At 47.5% G+C, this 27,296-nt stretch overlaps 1 protein-coding gene across 1 annotated transcript in view; it reads left to right on the top strand.

The window, feature by feature from the left end:
• The window catches only part of LOC119461830 (protein quick-to-court), an 82,903-nt gene that overhangs the window by 21,409 nt on the left and 34,198 nt on the right, over nucleotides 1–27,296 (top strand). Inside the window, exons 3-5 of the mRNA XM_049673047.1 lie at nucleotides 5,071–5,306; nucleotides 13,594–13,777; nucleotides 16,306–16,495. Of these exons, the coding sequence (XP_049529004.1) occupies nucleotides 5,071–5,306; nucleotides 13,594–13,777; nucleotides 16,306–16,495 (610 nt within the window). The remainder of the gene's footprint in view (nucleotides 1–5,070; nucleotides 5,307–13,593; nucleotides 13,778–16,305; nucleotides 16,496–27,296) is intronic.

Raw genomic sequence — 27,296 nt, 5'->3', positions numbered from 1 at the left:
CACAAGCTTTCATCAAGGCTGGTCCTGCACGTGACCTCCTTTTGCTGTGCATGCAGTCTACTCATCTGGCTTCCCTTCCTGCCCCCATTTATTTCACCTTTCTACCTGCCTCCAATCTGTTCCGGTCATCTTTGTCGCATCTTTAAAGATCACTTGTCACTCCTCACAGCCGCTGGCGCAGATCCAGGGGGGATGTCCTGACCCCCCTCCCCCCCCTCAGATTTCTGCATCGCCCCTCACTGACAGGGTGATGGCCCTGTCGCAAAAATATGGCCACCAGCATTCTTCAAAAGTATTTCTCGCGAGTACCAGTGGTAGCAGCCATGTAGAAGTAAGGCTAGCTCGCTCACAAGCTTAGCTGTTTTCTGTAGGCGCGTGGTGTCGCGAAGTTGTCCTAGTTATTTTTTCTCATGAACACTTGGACCTCCTGGCACAGGCCGTGCCTTACTTGTTCCATTGGCGGCATCTTGCGAACGAACGGACGTCCCTTTTGTCATGCACGCCAATGTCCGCGCGATCGCCTTCGCGCCTGATTAACTGAGTACCCCCTCGGGGTGTCATCGGTTACCTCTTACCATTACCTGGAAAATCCAGGGGTGCGGCGTATCGCGTTCACGCAGGAGGAAAAAAAGGTAACAAAGCGGAGAGGCGTCGACAGAAGCAACGTGAATACAGACAACGCGAACACACGCAGTGAAAGCGGTACCGAGCAAAAGCGGAGAAGAGAATGTGTTAAAGGACCACGAGTCTGAGGACGAACATCACAGTCTGCAGTCGCTCACCCCGGAGAAACTTCAGTAGGAACGTGTTGCCGCGCTTCCTCTCGGCGGCGACATGCAACACATCAGCCCGCGCCCTCCTCTGAGCCCACTAAACGCTTTCCAGTACACTAGCCGGACCAAGCAGAGGTGCGCAGGGCAGGACCAAGCTAAGACCACGCCGTCTTTCTTTGAGTTTTATGTTGTCTCCTGTCAGAGTGCCCCAGTGTACAGTCTGAAACAGTCCCCCTGTCCTTCGCAGTTCATCTATCTGCCCTTCAATGCCGCGTAGCGACTATGCAGAATTTGTTGCTACAATGTCACAGAAAAGGATATCGACATTTTTAAAGCCTTAAATCTCTGTTTCAAGGTTGCTATGAGGTATAGAAAAAGCTCGCCTCGCCTTGCCTCTCGCTCGTGTGACTACTCGCGCATTCTTCCACAGCTGGTCGGAGCCAGCTGTGGAAGCATTCCCATACTGTCCCACGCACTCAACGGTGTTCAGGGAAAGGGCAACGGCTCTGGGGAGGAGGAGGTAAATGTCAGCAGCAGTGCAGTAGGGCAAGCGCGGTGGCGGCGCTGGGGAAAAGGAGAGAATAGTCGGTGGCGGCACCCGTAGAATGTTCTGGAAACGGCAGCAGCACGCTCGCAGCACACTCGTGTCCCTTGTATACATCGCCGCATGGGCTCAAAACTTCATTCCACATCACTATGGGTCCAATTCTGCTTTTGCCTTCACATTCTTAGAAAGTTCTAAGCATCCCCCGTAATTTTTCTTTCTCTTGTGTCCAAGCATTCGTTTCAAGACACTGAAGCCTGCAAAGGTAATAATGTGTGCCAAAAAAATGTAAAAAGTATAACTATGCTCGTCGGTTTACGGGTTTCCTTTTGCTTAAAGTAAGTCCCTGCGAATGTATATAAAAAACCAGAAAGACAAGTAAGTTACTGTTCTCCATTTTGAATTTCCCTTCTCTTCTATCGTAGTAATGGGGAGGCCTCTGTGTCTTGTGCTAATGTTGGTTTGCTGGGCTAGTTGGTTCATTGCAACTTGTGTAACAGCGCGAAAAATAACAAGGAAGGGACAACGAGCCCACTCCCGTCACGCATCTTTTCACTCTGTCTCTATCGTCGTTCCTTGCTTGTTATTTTTCGTGCTGTTACCCAAGTTGCAAGTCTTGTGCTAAACAGCTTCACTTGTCATCCACCTTCACAGAGCGGAATGGGTCATGATTTTTTTGCTTCACGCGAGTTCTAGCCAAATTTACACCAAGAACTTCATACTATGTTGTTACAGAATCGATATGTGACATATAAATTGTATTGTGCATTTCTACAGAAATGAAAGAACTACCCAGTCCGTACCTCAAATGTGAGACGAGCCTTTGTCAACTAAATATAAACGAAGCGAGGTCCACTCATCACGTCTCGCTGTTGCCCTGGGCGGATTGTCAGGGAACTCGATCAGAGAGCAAAAAGTGCACAAATGCAGCAGTAATTTTTTTGTTATACGTTGTTGCATTCCCGTGTTGCTTTCATTCTACGTGATAAACGGTTATGACATATGAAACTGTGAAGCTGTGCACTGTTTATTTTTAAGAGTTGGAGCGTTGTGTCCGACTTGTTCAAAGGAGTAACTCTTCCTGCACTCTTACAACTCATCTGTTCTTCGGGAGGAGTATGCAGTTTTCAGCTTCACAATTAATAAGGTGGTTCTGTGACCAACCTGCTTAATGAAAAAGATCTCTCGCTGAAGTGTTCTTATCTAAATAATAGCAACTAAACTAAGAACTATGCACAGGCAACTTTTATAACTGTAATGCTCATTGTGATCACAGTTATATGTTGACAATATCTAGTACAAGCACAGTACCGTTTGTACGCTGCAAGCTTTGCAGTATAACTTCGCTCTGTTTTATTGTCATACAATAAGCGTAGGCGGCTCAAACCCACTCGATTTGTTTGAGTGGGTGTTCTCGCGGAGAGGGCAAAGCGTCGAGCCGCAGCTGCGCAGTGGGGGAGCATGATGTCAGCGGCCAACACCAGCGTGCGGGCCTAGGATGGTGTCGCGTGGTACACAAAACAGGAAGCAAAAGACGCTGGGTCGCGCTCTCGGCCACTACGCCACATCGATCTTCTTGTAGGTAGCATTGTGAGTCTTCATACGCGGTGATTCGCACATTGTAAACAATCAGAGTAGTGGTTGGCGCATTGGAGCAGAAGAGTTTGCCCTCCAAGGCAAAAGAAGGTGTCTCAGCTGAACACAAAGAAGCTTCTTAAGGAAATCAAGGTGTCCCAACAGAATTCCAAAGACGGACCCGTGCTTACTCACCTATAACAAATCTGCAACAGATCATCCCAAATTTTATTATCAGAAACAATACAGACTTAGGTATATTATCAGGCACAGCCGCCAAGCACATGGCTGTGTTGGGCAACGTCCTTTTTCTACAAGTTCGGAGAAACCAATACTTGGCTTCGCTACAGGTGTTGCCCTAGCCGTATAAAAGGTGGGTTTATCGTGAACAGAAACGGTAAATTTCGGTAAATAAGGAAGACTACTATCATTAACGTCATTGACAGAAGCTGACCCCCCTCCCCCCTCAGCAAAAACCTGGATCCGCCCCTGACCGTGTCTGAGCTCTTTAAATCCAGGACTATGCAAATTTGGCGCAGGTACACATAACCAAAAGGGAACACGAACCATTACCTTTCACAAAACGCTGTTCTGTCTCCGATACTGTTTATCATTGCCTTGGATGGCCTTTTCTGTGACAGAGCAGAGTGTTATGCCAGTCTAGGTAGATGGCATATGGTTTGGGTTTTCCACTGTAGACACAGCCGCGTAGTGCATAATGCATCAAAGAAGTGACCTAGTTCAGTCTTGTTTTTATAGGTCTGTTTGCTGAGAAGTCATAATTTATTGGGATAGCATCACCAATCTTCTCAGCCTAAGTTGAACTACTAAAACATATATCTGGCTGTTGCTTAATTTTTTTAATGGACATCTGTACCCAGTAATTATGGTATCGAGCCTGTATTTCTTGAGAAGCGACAAATAATTAAGTACATTGTCTTTTTATACAATCTATTGTAAACAAGTGCCTTTGGGCACGAAGCAGGGACATGAATAAACCAAGGATACCAGAGGTAGAGGCACCAGATGACACCATGCACCCACACTGTGATTGTGTTGCTAAAACCCTAGTGAAGTTTCTTTTTTAATTGATTTCTTTTCGCACATATACAGAAATGGAAGCTTCAGCAAAAGGCTCAACAGCCTCACGGAGGCTTTTGCTTCGAATACAGTTTGACACGCAGGCCTAACCCAAATAGGCGAGTAACACTTATGCGAAACTTGAGACCGGATTTTTTTTAATCATGATAGGTGAGCAGATGCTAAGGATTCCTGTGTTCCAAGAGCAGCAGAGGATCATTTTTGTGAAACGTGGACGAAGGAATGTGGAAGGGCGAATTTGGTGGCGCATATCCAGCTTTTGGCAAGATGAACATTGCATGGCCGTCAACCGCTGGACTGGACTGGGCTGGCACATGCGAGTGATGACCGCAACTTCCAGTTTCTGTAATGTAACCAGCCTCCCAGTTTGCGCCTGAAATCATGCTACATTTGGCACAGTTTTGGAACTGGTTGCTTAGAGATTATGAAATTAAAGATTTGTTATATATGCTGAAGCAGTTGAGGTTTTATACTGTAAATGAATTCAAGGGTTCACAGACATGTACGAAAAAAAAAAAAGAGAGTGGGACAGTATTTTCATGTCAAAAGCTGTATTCCAAGTTTCTAGACACTAGTCTACTCGTGAAACTGAGGTGGAAGCCTGCAGTGGAATGACCAGTATGAGGATTGAAATATAATGAGAGCACTGTTTAGAACACGGCTCACATGTTTAAGAGCGTACCAGGTTGGGCTAGTTGGTGCATGGCTATTCGAAGTAGAAGAAGAATTATGGGGTTTTACGTGCCAAAACCACAATCTGATTATGAGACACGCCGTAGTGGGGGACTCCGGACATTTGGACCACCTGGGGTTCTTTAACGTGCACCTAAATCTAAGTACACGGGTGTTTTCGCATTTCGCCCCCATCGAAATGCAGCTGCCGTGGCCGGGATTCGATCCTGCGATGGCTATTCGAGGTTGTGGCACAAGGTAGAAACACACACACAAAAAAAGAGGACACAAGGAGTGCCATTTGGTTTTTAACTTGCACCACATCCTTGAATAGAGTGCTCACAGGTGTTGGCACATTGAGTTGTCACGGCGACGCCATGAGCATGTGGATACTTGTGTGTGCAGCTCCCACCACCCCAGTGGAGACGGCCGTGTCGTGTCACCGGCGTGGCAGCTGCCGCTCAGTGCTGCACTGCCAGCGGCCCGTGGAGACCGACAGTTACCTGACACCCACGCAGCGGAAGGACCGTGAACTGCGACAGCTGCGCACTGCCTTGGCTCGAGCTACTACAGAAGCTCGGTTGCGTGACGAACGTCTGCGCGAGCTCACAGCACAGCTTCAGTCCCTGCAAACTTCACAGGCAAGTGTGCCACTCGTGCCGCTGTTTATTCGGAGACTGCTCACAACAACAGAAAGAAAACAAATGCAGCGAGGGCTATTTCTCTATGCTTTAGGCAGCACTGCGAACTCTTTTTTTTCCCTGGACCAGGGGTTCTCAACCAACTTCGTTCCAAGGAACCCTGCTAAGCTCCATGAAGTGCCATGGAAACCCCCCCCCCCTAATAGAGAGGCTAGGCAACATGTTCGGGGACAAGTGGTTTCACACCGTGTGCAATTGTTATGAGCCAAGAGAAGACAGCATCACAACCAAGGCGAGAAAGAATTATAATTCTCAGTGCTTATTGCACAGGGAAAGTTATCACATTTCATCACAAGAGGCCTTAGGATTAGTGTGTCGACTCTACTTTCAGTACAGTAAAACCTCGTGAATTTGGATTTCACGGGACCGTAAAAAAAAAGTCCTAATTAACCGAATGTTGAATTATTGAGGATATCAAGAAAACAGTAAACAAATGCTTACTGCGTCAACATGCTTTTGTTTACTGTGCATGAGTCAGCAAATCCTGTTTTTATTTTGCACAGGAGGAGTGCAGAAGCTGCAATTCTCGTCATCTCGTGACTGATTAGCACTCGCAGCGGCGAAGGCGGACTTCCTTTGTAAGCGCTGCCGCGGCTCTGAAACGCGCTTTTCACTATCGCGCGCATATTTCCCGATTATTTTTTCACAAGTGATCTGGTCGCCAAGAAATTGTCTGACCATCACGATATAGCCGTTGCTCTTCATCTCCCACAGCTTTGCACCGAGTCAAAACGAAACTAGTGCTTGTCGCCACCGTTGCAGATGAAACCGTGGCCGCTATAGACGCGATCATGGACGGGAACCTTGCGGATCTGAAGGCAGGCGGCCGACGCGTGCACCAGCTCAAAACAAAACTACCGTTATCTTCAACAAGTGCGGACGAAACTGCGGTCGCTATCGATGCGATCGTGGATGGCGGCTACCCATTTCTGAAGGCATGTGGCCGACACGCACACCGAGTCTAAATAAAACTACTGTTTGCCGCAACCGCTGTGGACGAAACTGTGGTGGTGATCGATGCGATCGTGGATGTCGACTATGCACTGCACGCAGCCAGCCGCCAGTGGGTTGTTACGCGCGGCGATAAACGTGAGAATAAAGGTTTTCAGGCCAGAATTAGGCACGAAGCGTTCCGGCATTACTGTCAGTCGTTTATCACGTACGATTTCCACTGATGACCATGGCGATGCGGACTGTGTCGCTTAGTTTCATTTGAATGCTAGCGCTGTTCTTGCTCTCTTGCGTCGCGCATATACGATGCTCTGCGCATTTATTTTGATCCTCCGACTCATATGTTAGCACGCACGCTATCGGCACCTACTCTGTCTGCAAACCGGAGAAGTGCGCATGGTGGTGGTGGCCTCCGAGATTCAAGTGCAAGAGCTTGGGCTCTATGCCCGTTTTCGCGGAGGCTGGGTGGCTAGAATTGCGCAGTTGGTGCGTTTCTGTTATGCACTGTGATTTGTTTATTGATGCTCGGGCACGAGTAATGGAGGTTCTTTGGATCGAGCGCACCTCACTTTCGCTGTCTTAGCCACTTGGTGAGCGCGGAACCAGAGAAAATTTATCAGTGGAGTCGGTTCCGCAGAACCCACTTTGAGAGCACTTGTCCTAGACTTTGGCATTGGGGAAAAGGGGGAACTTGGTTGAGATATGAGGACCATATAAAATTACAGGCCAGTGTTCTTAGCGACGATTATTAATTCCCACATAAGTGTTCCACTTGGTTTTGTCATCTCTCTATTTGATAATTTAGATATTTTTGAGAGCCATATGATAAATTAACTAAGCAATATTCCAAAGAGACGTCCCTTACTACACGAATTATTGCGATAACAATTATATGGACACTCCAGGCACATTTGGTTCTGTATAAAGTCCAAGGGCAATAAAATTGTCGCCGCGAGCCGTACGCTGTATGTGCAAGTGAAAGCGTGCGAGGGTGAGCCGGCAATCGCGGCTCAATCTCACACACGCAAAGGAAGAAAGTGGGAAGGAAGCGTGCCGTCTTCTGGTGCGCGCAACGCTCCGAGGGGAGGGGAGGGGAGGGGGGGGCTCTACTCCGGATGGCTGTGTGAGCCCGGGCCTCTGTATCTTGAAGGCCATCTGCGACGAGGACAAAGTCCACTGCGTGCTGTGTTTTCGCGGCTTAGTTTGCGATGATGCGAGATGCAGCACGAAGGTCAATTCGCTCGCCGCTGCTGGCGCGCTTCCGCACTGCAGTGTTTCGACAGCGAGTTTCCGCAGTCATCGAGTGAGACGTGTTGATGTTTGCTTGTGCACAGGCGACACCATGCTTGTTAATTTAGTCAGTATGCCTATGTTTACGAGTTTATAATGCCGATAAAACTACTATCCTTATTTTGTATATGTGTCCACTAATTTGCTATCGCAATCGACACTTCGCTTTTTTGGCGAAACTGCAACCAGTGGCGTACCAACTATTTCTCGAGTTGGGAAGGGGGGGGGGGGCAATCAGCAAACAATCTGACTCTCTCAATCTCCCTCTATTATATATATTATATATATTATATATATATATACATGTATATATATAATTTTACTAATTAAACAAAGAATTGTACCTGCTGTTTAAGTCTACAGCACGAATGTATTGCTAGTTAAGGTAATAGTATTCTTGAAGTTATACACAACGAAGTACAATCAACATGAATGACTTGCAATATTCACAAGAAAAAAAAAGACAGCAGACGTGTGCGACCTTGCAGAATTACAAAATTTCCAGCGAGGCTGTTTCTTTCGATCAGTTTCAATAAAAGTTTCAGTTACCTGCAATTATATCGTATAGTTTAAAAAGTTGGCCGTATATGACTTCTGTTTGAAACCTCGCCCGCATGTAATGCTTTGGAGCACTTCTTGTTAGAAATTTTCTAAAAGCCAGTAATTTCTTAACAAATGTTACTTCGCCATAACATTTCCCATTTGTCTCCCACTCTCCTCCCCCCCCTGCCCACTCAAAATTTGCCAGCTTTGATATATCGGTTGAGTCCAGAGTTCTCCCAGCACAGCGGGATAAATTCTGCTTTGTTCGTAAAAGCTCCGAATCACGTGCTTGCGTAATTTACTGCAAATATCATAACTAGTCCCCTGTCTTTGAAGTTTACTTACATAGTGCCCATACCGCACCCTTTATTTTCGCCAAATATAAAAAAAGAGTCTTGTTTTAGTTCGCTGAAGACGTCGATGAATCCAACTAGGAACGCATCATGAAGCATGAAGCTGGACCAGGAATGCGAAAGTTTTGTTGCACATTGCACTTACCATGACCCCCTTCCTTTTTCCACGAAATATAAATCTGTTGTAACCTATAGCTATATCGGAACACTGGGAAGCGTAGTTGAAAGCGACCATATCGCACGCTCTAGCACTTGAATAAGATTTTTTTTTTTACAAATACTGTGTTTGATCCAACCTCATTTAACTTCGCTCAGAGAGTTTTCATAGCGTACCACAAATTTTCGATAAATTTGGTCTTAGTGGCATTTATAGTTCTGTCAGGGCAGTGGGATCAATTCTGCCCTGTTAGACAGGCTCGTAACACTCTAGAGTGCTTGCATACGTAATTTATTGCGAAAGCCCATCTATTTCGAACTTTACCTACACATCAAACATTACCTGGTCCTCTGAGTCATAAAACATAAAGAAGCAGCTTCCTTTAGTTCAGTGAGGACACAAGGCAAAACCAATACAGTAGAACCTCGCTCATACGTTTTCGAAAAATGCGCGAAAAATAAACATACGATCCAGGAAAACGTACGATCCGAATCCAGTAAAAATTGAAGCTGACAAGCCCATATTGAGGTGCAAAGGCAGAAAACATTTATTTCTTGCAACACATAGTAACAGTCGAATCTCGTTAATTCGAACTGATGCTGTGGTCCCGTCAAAGTTATGTGTATTCCAATGAGCGAGAACGCTCGATAATTCGAACGCGAAAGCATTTGCGACGGTTAATTCGAACATAACCGCGCACCGACAATGCTCTCAGCAGCACGCCAAATCATGTGGAGGCGCCTCCGATCGGCATTGCTCCGACACCACCATAAAGCAAAAGCTTAGGAGAGACCCCTCAACTCCGCGCGGAGAAATAAAAAAGAAAGAAAGAAAAATACCGCGGCGAAAATTTCCTCTCTCAAATGGTAAGGTCGCCGTTTCAGCGTCGCGCCGGAACACGCGTGTACATGCCGATGTCTTAGCCAACGCAGCGGCTGCGGTGCAGAGAAAAGCAACGGGAAGGCCCAGTCCGACCAACGCTCGCTTCAACGGCAGAAAACGAAACTTAGGGGAGCGGGTTAAGCTGGCGCCGGGCCGGCGGGCGTGCACGGAGAGTCGGAAGGTGAGGGAGCTACGAGGGAGTTGAGAGGGAGGGCGAGGGGAGCCACCGAAGCTGCCCCGCTGCCCTCCTCCCTCACCTTCGACGCGGTCTGTGCGCGCACGCGTCGTCGTGCCGGCGCGGCCCGCTCCCTGAAGTTTCGTTCACTGCCATTATCGGGATGCGAGAGAGAGAGATTGTGGTTGTGAAGAGGAAGAGGCGCTATCGGGATGCGAGCGTTGGCCAGTGTGGGCAGTTCTGTGGCCCTCGCTCCCTACGTGCTTGCGCGCCGCGATATTTCACGACTCGCACCGTTCGTACGTAGCGCTATGGTGCACAAATACGTCGAAAGTAAGTCCTTTTAATTCGAACAAATTTTCGGGCGCCTTTGAGTTCGAATTATCGAGATTCGACTGTATTTTCTGCTGGTGCATCACGCCCTTGGACAGGAACATTCAACTCCTTTTGCGCACATTGCAGACCCTTGTCCGCATTTTCGTTGTCTTTCGTGCGAAAGAAGCTTTGTAAGGTTTCCAGGCCAGTAAGGGCTTCGGCGAAGGTAGCCGGTGTGCGCAAGCCTTCGTTCTCGCTGCCGTCTTCAGGCGCCTCGTCCGCCACCACATCCGCTACCATCTTGGCGAGTCATAGCGCTCCGTGCCGCGTGCGCGGCGTCCGCCTGTTTTTGCTGCTTAGTAGTTCGCGTTGAAGCGAGGGGCGAGGTAGCGCAAAGGCCAATTCGCTCGCCGCTGCTGCTGCGCTTCGTCACTTCGGGCGAACGAGCAATGCAGAGAAGTCGTGGAGGGGGGGGAGGGGGGGGATTGAGCACTGCAATGAACCCGCACGGCGGCTGTCTGCCACTTAGCGCTTCACAAGCACATGAGAGTGGTCTTTTTGCACACCTGAATGATAATGTGAATGAATGATAAGCTAACGTATCATACGACTGCACTTTGCCGCAATGCTGAACATTGCTGCCGAATAATCGTATTTTACGGGAACGCATTAACCAGAATGTATTAACACACTCCTCTATGGGGGTTATGTTTATTTTTCGCGAACGTAGGAGCCGGGAAATCGTATTAAGCGCGAACGTATCACCGAGGTTCTACTGTATATCACGTATGAAAAAGTAGAGAGAAAAAACGCTCCTAAATAAGCCAGAAACGTTACAACTTCGCGACACATTCTGCCAGAAATGCTACCTCTTCTGCCAAAGTATAAAATATCTGAAGTGCAGAGTTTTCTTGGGACATGGGGAAACCTGGCTAATAACAGCAGTGTGATACTTTCGAATACTTTCTTAGTTTTTTTTAAACTGCATTTGATCAACACGCATTTACCATCGCACAGTAAAATTGGCGTATTGTTCCCTCAAAGTTCGCAAAATTTGACCTCAGTTGTAGTTAAATCTACAACAGTGCAGCCATCTATTCTGTTGGAAAAAGGTAAATTTAACCCACTCATTTGGGACATTACCTACATATTGCCCATGCTATGCCCCTAATTTTCCCCAGATATAAACGAGATACTTTGTTTAGCTCACCGGAGACACTGGAGAAACAAACTACGCATCTCGAATGATGCACAAAAACACATGTAAAAATGATGGTTTAGTAATTATCTGCAACACTTTCATTTAAAACAGGAAAGTGAAAGTTTCGCCACGCATTCCGCAGAAAGTTCTCCCTAATATCACGGAATTTCAAGTCCATATCTTGTGTAGTTGTTTTAGGAGTCTGGGAAACATTTCGACTAGCAGCAGTATGACACTCTGGAACACTTCAATCAGTAACTTTCTACAAAGGCTGTAATGAACATAAACAGAATAAAGATGAATCGCTCGTCACTCAGAACATTGCTTCCTACTATGAATAAATATGAACACCGTGCCCTGCATAGTTTACCGAAGATACCGGGTGAAGACAACTAAATGCCGTGTATAACGCAGAAAAATTGGGAGAAAGCAAACATTCAGTAACTGTTTTTCGAGCACATAAGCAACCTTTTTGCGTACACGTCACCAAAAAGTGGCCTCCATTTCTTCAAAATATGAAATATCTGCTGTTCTTGCTCCTGTAGGGAAACAAGTAATAGTGTAGCTCTTATTTAGAAATGGCCTGAAAATGAAATCATAAAATAAAGATGTGACACATGCCTTTAGAAATAATTCAATTCAGTGTTCTATTGGCATAGAAATGGCTCTGCACGTTCGACCAAGGTCATTTTCACGAACATATTCCTGATAAGTCGTGATTACACAATGAAATTCGATAGTTAGACCTCTAAATGGTTTGATTGGATTTTTGATGGTTTTGATGGTGATAAGATACTGAGGCTGACTATCTCTGGATGGAGATGCAATAGTTCCAGCATTTGATAATCCAGCGATTTCATGCCATAAGGCACACCAATCGTTGAGCGCGGCTGACTGTTAACACTTTATCCGGACCTTTCCCTTCGCCTGCAGGTTAAATATAGCAAGCCGAATGTGTTTTTCAAATACGGTTAGGCTGTCCCAAAAAAGTGAGCATGATGCAAGTGGACATTTTTTAGGGCGGGAACTGTCCAGCACCAGGTCTCTCTGCAATGCAAGCGTGTATGAAGAATCCCGCGCGTCGCCCGCTAGAGCGCGTCATGAGGAGGCACAAGAGGACAATCTTCGCTGGCCAAGCAAGGGATGCTTAGTAAAGAAAAGAATTACTTACGTTGCCTTCCTAAGAAGGCAAATTTAGCTTCAGCTGTAGTTTTGTTGGACTTTCCGGCATGCATCCGAAAGTGCACGTTTTCAAAAGTGGGGGGAGGGGGCAAGTGTGCCCCCTGTCCCCCAGTAGATATGCCTATGACTGGAACTTCATTTTCGACAAGTCATTCTTGAGGCCATGTAGATAGAGACAGTAAAATTCAATTCAGCTTCCTCATACCCTGCATTCTGCTTTTAAGAGAAATGGTGCCCGAAAGTAAGTAGCAGCAGAAAAACAGTGCACATGCTTCTTGCAGAAAAGTACAGAAAAGAGAGCAGAACATGAAAATTCTGTAAAGCATGCAAATTTCTGATGGCAAATATTTGTACCAGTATGGGCATCCAGTATGTGGCATTGTGCTAACGTTCTAGTCTGTTGCTTGGGGTCTGTTCAAAAAAAGTTCCAGTTTTGGCCGAAAGGAATGTAATTCACCAAAAGTTATGGTGAGTGAGTGAGTATTCTCCCAAACTGCCGACGTATGCTAGTATGCTATAGCTACAAAGCGCGCCTCTACTATGCACTTCATGTTGGTTTATTCTGTGTTTCGTCGTGGTTTCGAAGTGTGCTGCCATATTCCATTATTCCACCAAAATTCAGAATGGCCTGCTCCAAATCGCTTCAAAATGAAATTTAGACTGCTCCAAGCTGCTCCAAAATGCAATTTTTGCTCTAAAAATTTCTGCAAAATGACTTTAGGCATTCCCACCCCTGCTTCTTCAGTGCTCTCTCATGTGAGGATGTTTGCTGGTTGTCTGAAGTGAGAATGTATTCCTCGTTGTCACTTGTACCATTTCCTGATTCACTGAACTCATGTTCGATTCTTTTGATAAAACATTCGCAAAGAGAATGTTGTTATCCTCTCAGTGCTTCCCACCACAAAAAGCGTGTTGTATGAATTCCTTTGAGTGTGCCACTACAAAAGTGCTGCTCAAACAAAAAGTTCCCAAAAGGTGCTGCAACACACGCACATGCATGCAGGTGTCGGGTGCTTCCGGACATAGGACAGTCTGATATTTGTTTGTGTCAGGTGGAGCCCAACAAATGACTGCAAAGTGCTGAAAAAATTGTGCGAATGTTGCACTAGATTTTCTTCCAAGTGGTATTAGAAGTTGCACCTGGGAGGATGTTTAAGCAAATGGCTGACTCACTGCAGGGCTTGTCTGTCGAGGGCTCCAGTACCGAAGAGCATGCTGCAGAGGGTGTCTCACTGGGCGACAGCGGCATCAGCAGTGATGTGCTGCCCTCACACACCGAGAGTGTCCCCGAGGAAGAGCCTGAGCTGGAGGGGGGAGACGAGGACAGCACTGGGCCACAGGCTGCTCCAGAGGCGGCCTCTGGTGAGCTACCCGAGAAGAATACATTTGGTTAGGGTAACGAAACAGCAGCACAAAAGATGGGGAAAAAGAACCAGAAGGCTGACTGATGGTTCTATGCTGGCAAGAACAAGTACAAAAGAAAATAAGCACTGCAACGGCACACAAGAAACAAATCAGAAAGATCCATCTCACAAGTACAATCATCAAAGAAAGGCAGGTGCTAACAAGTGACAGGAGGCTGATTATCCACCCTCAAACCTCGAGCACTTCTGCAGGTATGTCACTTCCCCCAGTGATCTATCACTAGTCACAAGGGTGCCTGAAGTGCTGCATTGATGCACTGATGCTGACCCCTTCTAGGTTGTCTTCTACTTCCCTTGCTTAATTATGGCCTTCATCAGCACAGGCTGCATGAGGAGTGCTTCAAGCTGCCTGATCATTCGCAGTGACCAAGACGGTACCCGAAGGTTGCCCAATATTGGATTGCTGTTTAGCATGCTAAGGAATGGGCAGTATGCAATGCTTCCCGAATTGGGAATGGCTTACTTGTTCAGCTTGGGGGGCTGAAACTGTAGGTTGATCTGGTGACAGGCGATTGAGCGTCTAGGCTAAAGGTCGGCAACCTGTAGCGGTCGCGCGCCGAGTAAATGTACAGCCTGCTGTGGGGTACGAAAAGGCAAATTTCTTTGTGCATTCCTCTTGTGACAAGTAATCAACCTGAAACACTCGTTTTAAAGGGCGGCTGAATCACTTTTAGAAAAAAGTGAGCTTTGAACAAATTATTATATTTTTTCACCCCCTGAATACGAAAATGATAATTTAAGAGGCCAGAAGTCACTGCAAGTTGCTTTAATTTAGCAAAAACAAGCCGCAGCGTCTGCGGGAGACACCGCGAGTCGTTTAATGAGCTCTGATGGCGAACATGATCGTGGTGTCATCTTAGGTATACGCGAGGAGCGTGATTCGAATAAGTTGCGCACGTGACCCCTGTATTGACGTCATCCTCCCGCCTGGTCTTTCGCCGCTATGCTCGGCGGGCGAAGGGGGCGGAGCTTCAACAAAAATTTAAAGCGCGATTGCGGCACTGCTACGCGCATAATCGAGAAAATAACTGCAGGAGTTGAGTTATACTGTGTCAGTCTTCCAAAGTCCCGTAAATCTTCGAATTCTAAAACCTCTGCAGCTTCCCTTAATGAGCGGCCTCTGCACAACGTAATTTGTTATTAGCACATTCTAGATGACTGTAACACAGTGTAATTTGCCTGTGTTATTGGGGGAACACCGATTTTGTGTCATCATTGCATCTCATTAATTTAAAAAGCATAATCTCACAGCTTTTGTCTGTACCCATAGTTTTCAGAATTTTGTGCATCGTTGGGGCCTGAACTGTCTGTGAGTGTCTGACACATATTAAAAGCGAAGCTTTTCGTTGTGAACCTTCGTGACCGTGGCTGTGGTCTGGCTGTTCTCTTGCCGAATAGACCAACCAATCACAGCGGATTACGCATGTTGTTGAGTTCTTGGCAACACCACGAGATGGCGCTCGCCCCGCGCATCTCTGCGGGGGAAAGAAAAAAACAGAACCAGAAAGCTTGCCTTTGCGCATGCGTGGCTGCAGGGTAATGAGGAAGTAAACACTTCTTGCGGATAGAATGGGGATTCAAATTGCACTACATACGTGTGCACATGCTACCTCTGAAACCATGAAACCATACGACGGACGTTCGAGGCACCCCTCGTACTCGCTAGTATTCAGCAACTCCGCTTAACAAGAGGCTCGGTATTTGTGCGTGCCCATACTTTTGTGTGTGTCTGTGTGTGAGCGTGTGCGTGTACTCGTGTTTCAACTCATTATACACTCGCACAAGGCTTTGCTGTACATAGAGTCCAACTCATTGGATCTGCTGCATTTTTTTCTTTTTGACTAAGAAAAAAGTTTTTTTTTTAACCTTTCAGATGAGAAAGTGACACAATTGCCATCAAAAGAGCACTTTTGTTGTATTGCTTGTTTTTTTTGGTGCTTATTGTAGAATTGAACCTCAATGCACTAGCTTATTGGATAAAATGAAGTAAACCTAGAATGTTTCTTACCAGTATGAGCATACAATGGATATTGCACACAATGAAGGTTTTTTTCTTATCAGTTGTGACTTTGTTTTAACGAGCTTTGACAGTACAATCAATGCTTTTTTTCACTAAGCTGTTTGCTCAGATTTAACAGTGTGAACTTTGCCAGGTGATATTCTAACACTCCATTGTTACCAATTACTGCCTTGATACTCGGAAAAAGCAAAAAACTTGAGTGTTATGGCTCATTTTGAGCATGTGCAGTCTAGTGCAGCTGTAACCGTAGTGGTCATGGTAACCTGTCTCATGCATTTTTGGCCGACTTTAGTTCCTTAAGTCACATTTCTTCAGCTAGCCCACAGTACTTACTCTACTATCATCACTTCAGTTCAGGTTTCAGAGTGAAGAAGAGTCGCACCTTGTTTGCCGCCTTATTTGTGTATGCAGAGCGTTTGCAGTAGGTCACTAGGAGGTGTTTGCAGGGCTGCCCGAGAACCAGGCTGTAAGTGGTGAGTCGGACGACTCAACCGAGTCGTTCCCCGAGGAAGGGGCAACTCGGCGGCGTCCTTCGGCCGGCTCGGAGACGCTGCGCCGCAAGTACCGCCAGCTGAAGCATCGTTACGAGCAGCGCACGGAGAGTCTGCTGCAGATGCTGGGAGACCTGAATGCTAAGTGCGTAGTGTTTCATACCAGAAGGCTTCTTTTGGGTGGTGAGGAAGTAAACTGTGCCAAAAGTCGGGAATTTAATTCTTTATTGGGTGAACTTGAGCCCAGAAAGGTAAGCAACCAACGTGCGAAGCGCACTGATAGAAGTAAGCGCGCTTGTAGAATCTCAACTCACGGTGCAAGTCTGCCCTTTATTTACACGTGTACATTCCAGAATAATCGCTCCTGCTCGCCTAAGTTCGAGAACGTGCAGCACTATTCACATTGCGTGCAATTCGATTAGGCAACACTCTCTCACTTGTAGAATCGACGACATTCAAGAAACTGTGGGATACGGTCTTGTGATAACAGCATTGATGCAGTAGAACCTCGTTGATACGAACCCGTTTTGTATGATATCCTGGTGCCAAAGTTCATGATCAAGAACACAGAAAATTACCCGATACAGTTACACTTCTTCTTTACCGGTTAACCCTTTGAGGGTCAAATTTTTTTAGCCAAATGCAACCCCCCAGGGTCGATTTTTTTTCTTGGTGATTTAAATTCTTCAGAAGAACCTATTTCGAAAAAAAATGGTCGTAAATTTTTTAGGGTAATAATAAACTGAGGAAAAAATCCATTGTGTTGTAAAATACACAATGTTTATTCATGAATAAGAAGATAAAAAAAAAAGCCTATACATATTTTAAAAAAGGACACATTCTTATAAACATAGTTCACGAACTTAAAGAAATGAGCGCACCAGAAACTAAAACAAGCAAGAAGAAGCCTTCGTCTTATCGCCAACAAGGTGCGACAGAGCTTTTGTGGTCTCCAAAAGAGGAAATGCAAAAGAGGAAATGCAAAAATCTAGTAACAACCGGTAACCCTTTGCGAGATTTGAAACCAGATAGCCATCACTTTAGTGCATACAACAAGCGGGAGCCGCCGCCGTGCACGTGCGCGCCCGGATGCGCGAGCGATAGCCGACGTGCGCTGTCGCCATAAACGAAAAAACAACAACAATGAAAAGGAGAGGCATCGGTGCAAGTAAAAAATTTCACATGTTCCCGTCGAGTGGCAGCACATGCCAAGCTAAAGAAATGATCGAAAAAGGCGCGCTTTTTAAATGTACAAGCGATAACGTACATGTACGCCATTGACCATTTTGAGGGTGTTCGCAGAGGCCGTACATGTACGGTATTGACCCTGAAAGGGTTAATAGGTTCCCGGTGCCAAAACAGGATGTTTTGGCACCAACGTTCTGTACAGTGCCAAACTGTGATCGTACGATACATTTTCCAGCTGCTAAATCCCATGCGAGCAAGAAAAAAAAAATGCGAGGCATTCAAGAGCAGTACGCAACTGCCTTGGCAACTTGCCCGCAGTACTTGTCCTTCCGTGTCACGTGAAAATGCCATCAAGCACTTACTCTTCTGTGCTGGTATCGGCAAATCGCCTTGCCCGTTGTCGCACATCGCATTAACAGATATCATCGCCAACCCTATTTGCAATAAGCATCTTCACCTTAGTAATGTGTGTTGTTGGGCGAGTTCCCCTATCTGTTTCACAGCGCGTGCGGTGTAGTGCCGTTGGAAGTGTACTGCATGCTTTTAATAGGCAGTATCCCAAACACGCCTACGTACCGTGCTGCAAGCGGCCCCACGAAAGTGTCACGTTTCACTCTGGTATTCTGGCGTCGCGCACCAGGTCGATTTCATTTATTTTCCTTTGCCATCCTAAAACACAAAAGAAATGGGCAATAGGAAAACAACGAAGTGCATGTTGGACTGCTCGGGCCCCGACAGCTCAACGCGCGTCGGGGTCTCGGGCCGCAACCATTCTCGCTGGGTGAGCACGTCAAAACTTCCCGACAAAATGTCCTACCCGAAAAAGCTACTTGACCTAGGCTAAATTAGAGGAGCGCAAATGTAAGCTTGCCGAAGCTGCAACTACGACAGCTCGGCACACGTTGGCATTTTGTGGAGCAACGCTTCGCTTTATGTAGATACAGTTGAGTCTGCCAAATTATGTAGTGACGTCGAGTTGTACGTTTTTTCTCACCTATTTTTTGCCAAAACGTATGCACGAGGTTCTACTGTATTACAGCTGGAAATTTGAGCCCTGAAAGTGGCCGGTCTGTTTGCCAAGAGAGACTACCTCATAGCTCCCGCTCGCCATGTCATGTTTCAGGCCTGCAGAGCATAAGTTAGCCAGCAGCAATGGGGGTATTCTTGTGGAATGCAGAGTGCATAAAACTGGCACCATGCAGCAAGAAAGGAAGAGGAAAAGGCTTCACTGGTGTAAACGTCATGTAGGCCTTCACTTTTAATATGTGAGAAGGCAGGGAGGCTGCACGTTCTTATTGTGGAGTTTATTTAACGGGCCCCTAAACCACCTCAGATATTTTTTGAACATTTCAAGTAAACGCGCATCGAGTTCAGAATGCCGTCACGATCAACGATGCCAAATGCTGCAGTGCTACGCGCCGCGGGGGCACCACAAAATAAAAAAAAAACAATGCCGTCCTCCTCTCCTGGCCTTTCCTGTATCCTCAGCGGTCGTCACGATGTCAGCAGGGAGAATCTGGTGATGTCAGTGTCGGGGAGGATGCCCATTGGTCGAACAAGAACCTACAACTTCCGGTTTGTCTGCTAGCAGGTACGCGTGCTCCCTGCTCTTCCTTGTCGTGTTGCTCGCTTGTGCGCCCTTGCGAATTGGTAATTACAGCCCGCAACGCAAGTGCCAAATTGCTCGCGTTCCAACACAGTCGTGCTTAGCAGTCTGATTAGCTGCGCGAACAGAGTGCCACAGTGTTGGCCTTGCTACATGAGCACGCAACACAGGGTCTACAGCGGCACGCTTCGCATGAACACGGGCCGGCACCGCAGCAACAGCGGGTAGCCGAGAAGCGCTGAGTCCACGTCCCCGCTACCGGCACAGTAACTCGCCACATGCTGTTTGCCATTCGCGGGCCGCCGTTTGACGGCGGTTTTCCTCGCGAATGGAGAGATTTCCTTGCTGTAGAGAGGATGAGACCGGGAATCATTTGTGCGGCAGCCTCACCGCCGCTGATTGCTCGACGGCGCCGATATCGTCGCTAGGCTTTTTCCAGCTCACTTCAAAGCTAAAATGGACGGCGCTTCGGAATGAATTACCGACGCTCACAAGCCGCGATATTTTCTTACCGTTGTTATCGCTCTTCGCAATAATTGTACACAAAGAATAAAATACGCTTATATTAGCGGCGGCGGCAGCTGCGATGCGAGCACAGCCGAGCCGGTCGTCTCCCGTCGGTAGCCGTGCATAGCAGCTGAGCTCGACAAATATCGGAGCTCTTGAGTTCATGTTTAACGTTTGACAGTATATATCGTTTTTTATAAAATGTACAGTTTACGCATCACTTTATCTAGCGAAAATTCTTTTGCTTGGAACAGAAGCTGCAGCCGATGTTTTCGTCGCCGATGGCGAAGGCGCGCAGTGTTGAAACGCCTGTTTCAAGTATAGTGGTAGCGTCGTCTGCTACAGTGTGCGGCGCGTAGAAGCCGACGAGAACGAGGTTTGGAGGAAGGCGCGTGGCACGTGAAATTGCGTGTGTGGACACGAAAAGAAAAAAGAAGAAATGAAAGCCTGAAGACGAGCTGACGCATTCTCTTGGTATCAAGGCTTGTCCGTCCCCGACGACGAAGCCTGCTCTTTCCTTCGAAAAGGCTTTCGCCTTTACATTTGGTGCCGAAAGCCCGGTAGCAGGACTTCGACTTGGATGGGCTATGGAGCGCCTGAAGAAGATGCGTGCAGCTCGAAGAGCTCAGCAGACGCGACTTGTGAAAGAGATTAGTGACCTCATTGAAACCAATGAGTTCAACCTGGCAACGCTCCGGACTATCCTTCAGCATCTCGAGAAGAGCACGAACGAGCTCACGAAGATCAACGGTGAGCTTCATGCTGAGATGTCTGACGATGAGGTCGCAGCCGACTACGATTCCGTACTTGAATATGAAGACCAGGCCGCTGGCACCCTGGGACTGCTGCGACACCATATTTTGGAGCTGTCTAATCCTCCGACCACCGGTACAGGTGTTTGTGTAGAGCCGCCGCCCATACAACCTACCAGCGTGCTGCCTTCTGGCGAGAACGGTCCCCAAGTAAGTGCCCCTGCTGCACTTGGACCAAGACTGCCCAAATTGTACCTGTGTAGAGCCGCCGCCCATACAACTTACCAGCGCGCTGCCTTCTGGCGAGAACGATCCCCAAGTGAGTGCCCCTGCCGCACTTGGACCAAGACTGCCCAAATTGGACCTCCTGAGATTCGATGGATCAACGATGAAGTGGCAGTCGTTTTGGGACGTGTTCCGCCACAACGTGCATGAGAACTCCCGTCTCAGTGAATCGTGAAGTTCCAGTATCTCCGCTCTCTTCTGGACGGCCCGGCAGCCAAGGCTATCGCAGGGATCCTTACCACCGAGAACAGTTACGCCGATGCCATTGAGATTCTCAAGGAACGTTTCGGGAACGCCAAGATCATCGAGGCAAAGTACCTTGAGAACCTGCGTACCCTCACTCCGGTGAGCTCTTCGACCCATGTCACGGGATTGCGGAACCTGTACGATTTAGTACAGGTGAATATAAGAGGACTGAGAGGTCTCGGTAGTTCCTGCGGAGTCGTATGCAGCAATGCTCGGCGAAGTTTTAACGAAAGCCATCCCTCAAGACGTCATGGTAAATTACCATAGACACAGAAGCCTTAAGGTAAATGACGATCAGAACTTAAGGCCAATAGCGGAGGAAGACCTTGAAGATCTCCTGCAGTATTTTTGCGTCGAGGTTGGCTGCAGGGAGAGAATAGCTCACGGTCCATTAGAGGGATCCAGCAGACAGTACTTGCTGCCCAGATCCGGTCGCCGACAGACACCAGCGTCATCGGCAGCAGTGCTTAAAAACAGTACCACTGGAACGTGCGTCTTTTGTGAGAAGCGTCATGCAACATCAGAGTGTGACTCCTCCTTGGACCACATCGAGAAAAGGTGTCTGCTCACGGCAAGCGGCAGCTGTTTCCGGCGCACTACCAAGGGGCATCGGGCCCAGGATTGCCGCCGCAAGGTTAGTTGCACCCACTGTGCCGGCAGACATGCCTCATCTATGTGCTATAAGAACAGATCGCAGGCGGTTACACCTGAACCAAAGCAGTCTCTCAGCAGCGCGTTGATGCATGCTACACACGTAGGCAGCAAAAACCGTTGCAGATTTGACACTGCTATTCTACTTCAGACGTTTAGAGCATGGATGCGGGGCAGCAATCTTTGCTGCTACGTACGAGGCATTCTTGACAGCGGCAGCCAACGTACTTTTGTTAGCCAAGAACTATCGCGCAAACTTAAGCTCGAAGTCATAGATGAAGTCGACTTATGCATACGCGTCTTTGGCCATCAAAGACCCAGCCGCACTGCTCGACGAAAGATAGTTAAACTTGCACTGCAGAGTCAGTTTGACGGGACCCTTGTGGAAATTGAGGCTATTGAAATCCCGCACATTTGTGAGGACATTGTGGAGATTCCGCATGACAACGACTTTGTCAAGAAAATAGAGAGTCGTTGTAGTCTCCTGGCTGACATGGTTGCTTACCCTGGAACGCTACAGGAACCAGGAATTAGTTTGCTAATCGGGGCAGATCAGATTTGGAAAATATTAAGAGACGAAGTAACATGGGATGAGGCCCACAAAGAACTGGTTGCTAGTAGCTCGGCACTTGGATGGGTATTACAAGGCTCAATTAGCAACGACAGATGTCTCAATCGATGGACGCAGACGAATGTGTGTGTGCTCCGTACTTCGTGTTGCATGTTCGACGATCTATCAACATCACTGCAGAAATTCTGGCAGCTTGAGAGTTTGGGTATAACTGATCAGCCAGATTCGTCTGAACATGATAATACTGTTTGGAAAGAATTTAACAACAATGTTAAGCTGTGCGACCATTGCTACGAAGTAAGCCTTCCTTGGAAGGCGCTTGATGCTGAACTTAAAGACAACCGGATGTTAGCGATGAAAAGGTTACAGTGCCTCCTCTGCCGACTGTCCAAGAGCAAGGACCTTCTACTTCAGTACGATACGGCGGTCACGCAGTATCTCAAGGATGGTCATGCAGAACCCGTGCCTTCGCAGGACACAGTACAGAACAAGACGTACCGTATTTACTCGAATCTAGGCCGACTCCGATTCTAAGCCGACCCCCCAAAAGTTCGAAGTCAGAAAAAAAAAAAGCTTACCACGAATGTAGGCCGAACGAAAAAGCGAGGACGGCATTCGCAAAATAAAACAGCATTTATTAAATTTGAACATGCCGAGCTCATTCTATGTCACCATCGCTGCTAGCCTCGTCGCTATCTTCCTTACTGCTGACATCTTCAAACAGTGCTCTATATTCAGTACCATCAAGCGCATTAGAGATGCTGCATTTTTGGAAGGAGCGCACGATCAATGTTCCTGGGTAAATGTTATTCTCGTTGCGTTGCACGCAAAAAGCATCTCCCGTGGCCCCCTCCAACGACAGACCAATGCCGAAGTTCCGCCCGGCTTGAACGTTTGACGATGCCTCTACGGCTAGCACAACTACCGTATTTACTCGATTCTCACGCTCACCTTGATTGTAACGCGCACCCGTTTTCCGTGAGGCAAAAAAAGTCCTTTACAGTACCGTGCACCTCATGCTTTCAAACAGAAATACAACTTTCTGTCATTTGGAAAAATAGATTTCCTCCCGATGCACTGAAGTTGCGATGAATAAAAAAAGTCGCAGTTTCGCCCAAAAAGCGATGCATCGAATGCAATAGCAAATTAGTAGACCGCTATTAACAAGCACGGTGTCACGCGCGCACAAGCAAACATGAACACATCTTCTTGATATAAGTGCGAAGAAGACACGGACGGAGGCGGAAGAAGACAGGATGGTAACATATCAAGAATATGTTACCGTACCAACTCGCCCAACTATCCATTCTTATGAACACATCTCACTCGTTGACCGCGGAAACGAACTGTCAGAACGCTGGAGACGGAGCGCGCCTTTGTGCTAGCATGCGTCTCGCTTCAACGCGGCGAAAACACGGCGCGCGGTGGACTTTACCCGTCGCAGATTGCTTTCAAAATAGGGCCAAGGCGATCGTATCGCCGGAGTGGATCGTCGCAGATTACGTCTGCTTCGGTCCACTGAAACCGTTCCGCATTGCTTTGCTGACGAAAATCCTCTCCTTTTGTTTGCGCCAGTCCCGCTCGCAAGTTTCGGATTCTCCGAACGCCTGTGATGCGGCCCGATTTCCGTCCATCTCCGCACAAATGATCACTTTCCTTTCAAATGCGGCATCACGATGAACTCGGTACTTCATGCTGATAGATAGAGCAGACGCTGAGAATGTGAAGACAGACGGTAGACTTTTGCCTGAGCACGTGTACTGCAGCACACGGAGGAAGCTTCCGCATGCTACGGTAGCTAGGCTCGACGCGCGTGCGAGGCGGCCATTCTGAAATGCCGACGCAGATTTAGGGTCGTGTTGAAAGTGCGCGTTAGATTCGAGTAAATACAGTATTCGTTTAGAAAGCGGCCCTATAGTGGCATCGCCCATTTGGTGCCATTACGATAATGCCACACCGCGTGCCGATGCTGCACTATACCGATACATCTGATACGACGCAGGTCAAAATGGCGACGTCGCTCATGTACTTCAGTTGGCTACTGGCGCGGCTAGTAGCGGCTGCGATATTAACTTTTCTAGATGGCGCTAACTATGCACCGTATTTATCAGTTTCAGTTAAAAACTGGCGCGTTTTTTAAATCCTCGAATCTAAGCCGACCCTAGAGTCTCATATGTGATTATTTGAAAAAAAAAAACTATCGGCCTAGATTCGAATAAATACGGCATTACATGCCATATCACGAAGTCATCAAGGATTTTTCCACGACGACTAAGCTACGTGTCGTTTTTGATGCGTCATCGCATGCAGCCGGAGCGACATCCTTGAACGATCATCTAGAGAAATGCCCAAACCTCAACAATGACCTGTTGAAAATGTTATCTTTTCGCATGCATAAGATTGGGATCACCGCAGACGTTCAGAAGGCGTTTCTGCAGATTTCAATCAAGTGTGCCTACAGGGATTCTCTCAGATTCTTGTGGTTTGAGAACACGCCGACGGCTGTAGAAGACCTATGTCGAGTCAGAGTATCGAATGACTCGTGTTCCTTTCGGTACTACATCGAGTCCGTTTCTACTCAGCGCGACTCTACAGTACCATTTCCAGCACGGCTGTGAACCTTACAAGACTACTGCGCTAAAGTTGTCTAAATGCTTTAATGTAGACGACATCCTGATTGGAGTGGAGAACAACAAGGCAGCTCGCCAGCTGTATGAGGAAGCCACACACATATTTGCTGGTGCAGGCATGAAACTACAAAAGTGGGCCACCAACAGCGCTGAAATGCATGACTACATTGAGAAGAAAGAACAGTCCGGTACTCCTGACAAGACAAAAATATTGGGCCTTATGTGGGACACTAAAGAGGACACGCTAAGCCTGAATGTACAACCGGTATTGGAATGGTTGAAAAATGAGGAGCCCACAAAACGATTCATTTTGCAGACATCGGCTCGAATTTATGACCAACTCAGCTTTGTAGCACCGTTTCTGATCCGAGTCAAAATACTTTTTCAATGCATCTGGCGAATAGGGACGTCGTGGGATCACGGAATTCCAGACGAACTAGTTCAAGACTGGAAGAACTGGCTACGTGAATTGCCTGATATTGCATCGTTGGCTGTCCCAAGACTGTGCCATCCCTCGAGCTCCTTGTCAGTCACAGAGCTGCACGTTTTCACCGACGCGAGTAATGCAGCTTACGGAGCAGTCGCCTATTTGTGCATCCCGAGAAATGCTATGGACTCCGATAAGCACTTCCTAATGGCAAAGGCTCGAGTGGCTCCACTTCAAAAGCTTTCACTACCAAGACTCGAGTTCACAGCAGCTTTAGTCGGGGCAAGGCTTTCAAAGTTCATCAGGAGCACAATAAATATTCCCTCCCTGCAATATTTTTGTTGGACGGACTCTATGGTGGCTCTAAGTTGGGTCAAAGGATCCGTCACAAAGTGGAAGCCGTTCGTACGTAATCGAGTCGCCGAAATACAAGAACTAACAGATCCTTCACAATGGAACCACTGTTCTGGAAGGGACAACCCTGCAGGCTTGCTTTCCAGGGGAACGTCAGCACGTTCACTCTGCACCAACAACCTCTGGTGGAGAGGGTCGGCTTGGCTAGCGACGCAGACCGAATGGCCTCCGACAACAACTGTAGAGACCTGCCCACCACTCGTGATAGAAGGGTGTGCGCCCGATACCGTTGTGTTACATGCGTCAACAGAGCCCCACCCTGCACTCTTCGACGTGAGCAGATGTAGCTCCTGGACTCGCGTCCTTAGAGTGACCGCCTGGATCCTAAGGTTTGCCGATGGTTCCAGACGACGAACACGTCAAAACGAAAATGTGTTACTGACTGAAGAAATTGCCAAAGCGGAAGTTTACTGGCTGTCATACACCCAAACCCAAGCGTTCTCAACGGAAATAGCATCACTGAAAGCTGGGCGCGCCATCGAAACATCATCGCGGATAAAAGATCTCCATCCATTTCTTGGGGAGAACGACGGACTTCTACGCATAAGAACACGACTACAGAACGCAGTTACTCAGCCTAGCGTCAAGAACCCTCTTCTGCTTCCTGGCGATCACCATGTGATCCAGCTGATCGCTCACAGTGCCCACAAGCGTCTCTTCCACGCTGGAATAGCGGTTACAGTGGCAGAGCTACGGGAGAGATTCTGGATTGTGGCCGCCAGGCAGTGTGTGAAGAAAGTGATCGCGAAGTGCTCATGGTGTGCTCGTTTCCGCGCGAAACCCGCCTGTGTCCCAATGGCACCATTGCCTGTAGAGCGCGTGCAAATGGCTCAGCCTTTTGACAAAGTAGGAGTGGATTTTGCGGGGCCGATATATGTGAGAGGTGACCCTGTTGTGAAAGCCCATGTTGTGATCTTTTTTACGTGTGCTGTAGTACGAGCCATTCATCTAGAGCTTGTTACACGTACTAACACTGAATGCTTTCTAGAAGCTTTTCGCCGATTCACCTCTCGCCGTGGCTACCCCCGTGTTGTTTATTCTGACAATGCGTTATGCCTTAAGCGTGCTTCGCGAGAGCTTCGTGCGTTATATGAACTCTTACGAGGCAGTGCAGTTGGAGACTATTTTTGCTTACATGGGGGCATCTCATGGAAGTTTTCGCCAGAACGCGCTCCTTGGTGGGGTGGGTTCTGAGAGCGCATGGTTTGATCTGTTAAGGACAGTCTCCGAAAGGCTCTTGGCACATCGTTCATCAGTTACGAGCAATTAGCCACTGTCTTAACAGAAGTCGAAGACACCATAAACAGTCGCCCGTTAACTTATCTGTATGCTACACTGGATGAACCAGAAGTGTTAACTCCCGCTCATTTTGTGCACGATCGGAGGCTCACTGTCCTTCCAAATTTAAAAGCACTCGAGGCTGAACCCACGACACATACTGAGCTGCTTGAAACGTGGATTCAACGGCAAGAAATTCAAGAACGCTTCTTGCATGCGGTGGTATAAAGAGTATCTGATTTTACTCAGAAACGCCCATAATAGACCCGCGACGGCTCCAACACAAATCAGGACAAATGACGTGGTTGTTATAAAAGATGAAAATGTGCCAAGAGTTCGCTGGAAGCTGGGAAAAGTAGTGGATACTTTTCCTGGTGCTGATGGGGTAGTT

This window comes from Dermacentor silvarum, chromosome 8 (assembly GCF_013339745.2).
Source record: "Dermacentor silvarum isolate Dsil-2018 chromosome 8, BIME_Dsil_1.4, whole genome shotgun sequence".
Taxonomy (NCBI): domain Eukaryota; kingdom Metazoa; phylum Arthropoda; class Arachnida; order Ixodida; family Ixodidae; genus Dermacentor; species Dermacentor silvarum.
This window is presented reverse-complemented; position numbering and strand designations above follow the sequence as displayed.